This window comes from Elephantulus edwardii, unplaced genomic scaffold, assembly GCF_000299155.1.
Source record: "Elephantulus edwardii isolate Elephantulus edwardi_28Jun2011 unplaced genomic scaffold, EleEdw1.0 scaffold00192, whole genome shotgun sequence".
Lineage (NCBI taxonomy): Eukaryota > Metazoa > Chordata > Mammalia > Macroscelidea > Macroscelididae > Elephantulus > Elephantulus edwardii.
Genome location: NW_006399942.1, coordinates 1766679 through 1767722, shown reverse-complemented (window position 1 = coordinate 1767722; position 1044 = coordinate 1766679). Strand labels below are relative to the sequence as shown.

Here is a 1044-nt window from a genome sequence, read left to right as displayed (position 1 = left end):
TACCATCAGGTTAAATCCATATGCATAGCCTGCATTTCTTATAACATGTATTTGCAATAGATAAATCATTGATTGTACAAAATTGCACCATTCTATCTTTAGCTTCATTTTTGTTCCATTTTCCAACTACTGATTCTTCTCTGTTCCCAACTCTTGCATTCCAGTCACCCAGTATTTATTATTAATGCATCTTGATTGCATGTTCATTCAATCTCAGACTGCAAAAGTTGGTAAACATCTTGGCTCTGATTGTTGGTGCATGTATTTGAATATACCATGGATTGCTAGGAGAACAAACAAATTCATCTTAGAGAGGATGAGATCAAGCTGCTCCTTAGAGGCAAGGATTCTGAATCTTGGTCCAACACACTTTGGACATGTTGTGAGGAAGGACTATTCCTTGGAGAGGGACTTCATGTTTGGGATAGTGAAGGGACAACACAGGAGAGGAAGACCCTTGATGAGATGCATTGGTTCAGTGACTGGGGTAATGGGGCTAGGTGTATCAGAGACAATAAGATTGGCACAGGATAAAACAGGGTTTAGGGCTGTTGTACACAGGGTTGCCATGGATTGCAGGCAACTCGACATCATATAATAACCACCACCACAACAACAAGATTTAAACATTCTATCATTTTTCTTTAAAAAAAATACAAAAATAGTTTACCTAAACAATAACTAAACAAAATATATCAGAAAGGCCTGACATTTTACTGTTTTCTCTTTATTCTTTCCATAGGACTTCACAACCATGAAGGTCCTCATCCTCGCTTGCCTGGTGACTCTTGCTCTTGCAAGGGAAGTAAGTACAGAGAGAAATTTCTACATGTTTGCTATGATGAGCTATGTATTCTTAAATGTTGAAATAATGCATAATTTTCACAGAGTAATTGACTTTTTGATTCAGCCCTGGTAACTCTGGGATTAAAATATCAGTTAGTTGACAAGCTAAATGTCATCTGTTTGAATCATTGCCTACTCTATGGGGGAAAAATGCAGCAGATAGCTTCCATAAACATTACTGACTTGGAAAATTTATAA

The 1044-nt window shown here is 37.2% G+C and overlaps 1 protein-coding gene across 1 annotated transcript in view; it reads left to right on the top strand.

Moving 5' to 3' along the window:
- Positions 1–754: 754 nt before the first annotated feature.
- The window catches only part of CSN2 (casein beta), a 29676-nt gene continuing 29386 nt past the window's right edge, over positions 755–1044 (top strand). Inside the window, exon 1 of the mRNA XM_006896836.1 lies at positions 755–805. Within this exon, the coding sequence (XP_006896898.1) occupies positions 755–805 (51 nt within the window). The remainder of the gene's footprint in view (positions 806–1044) is intronic.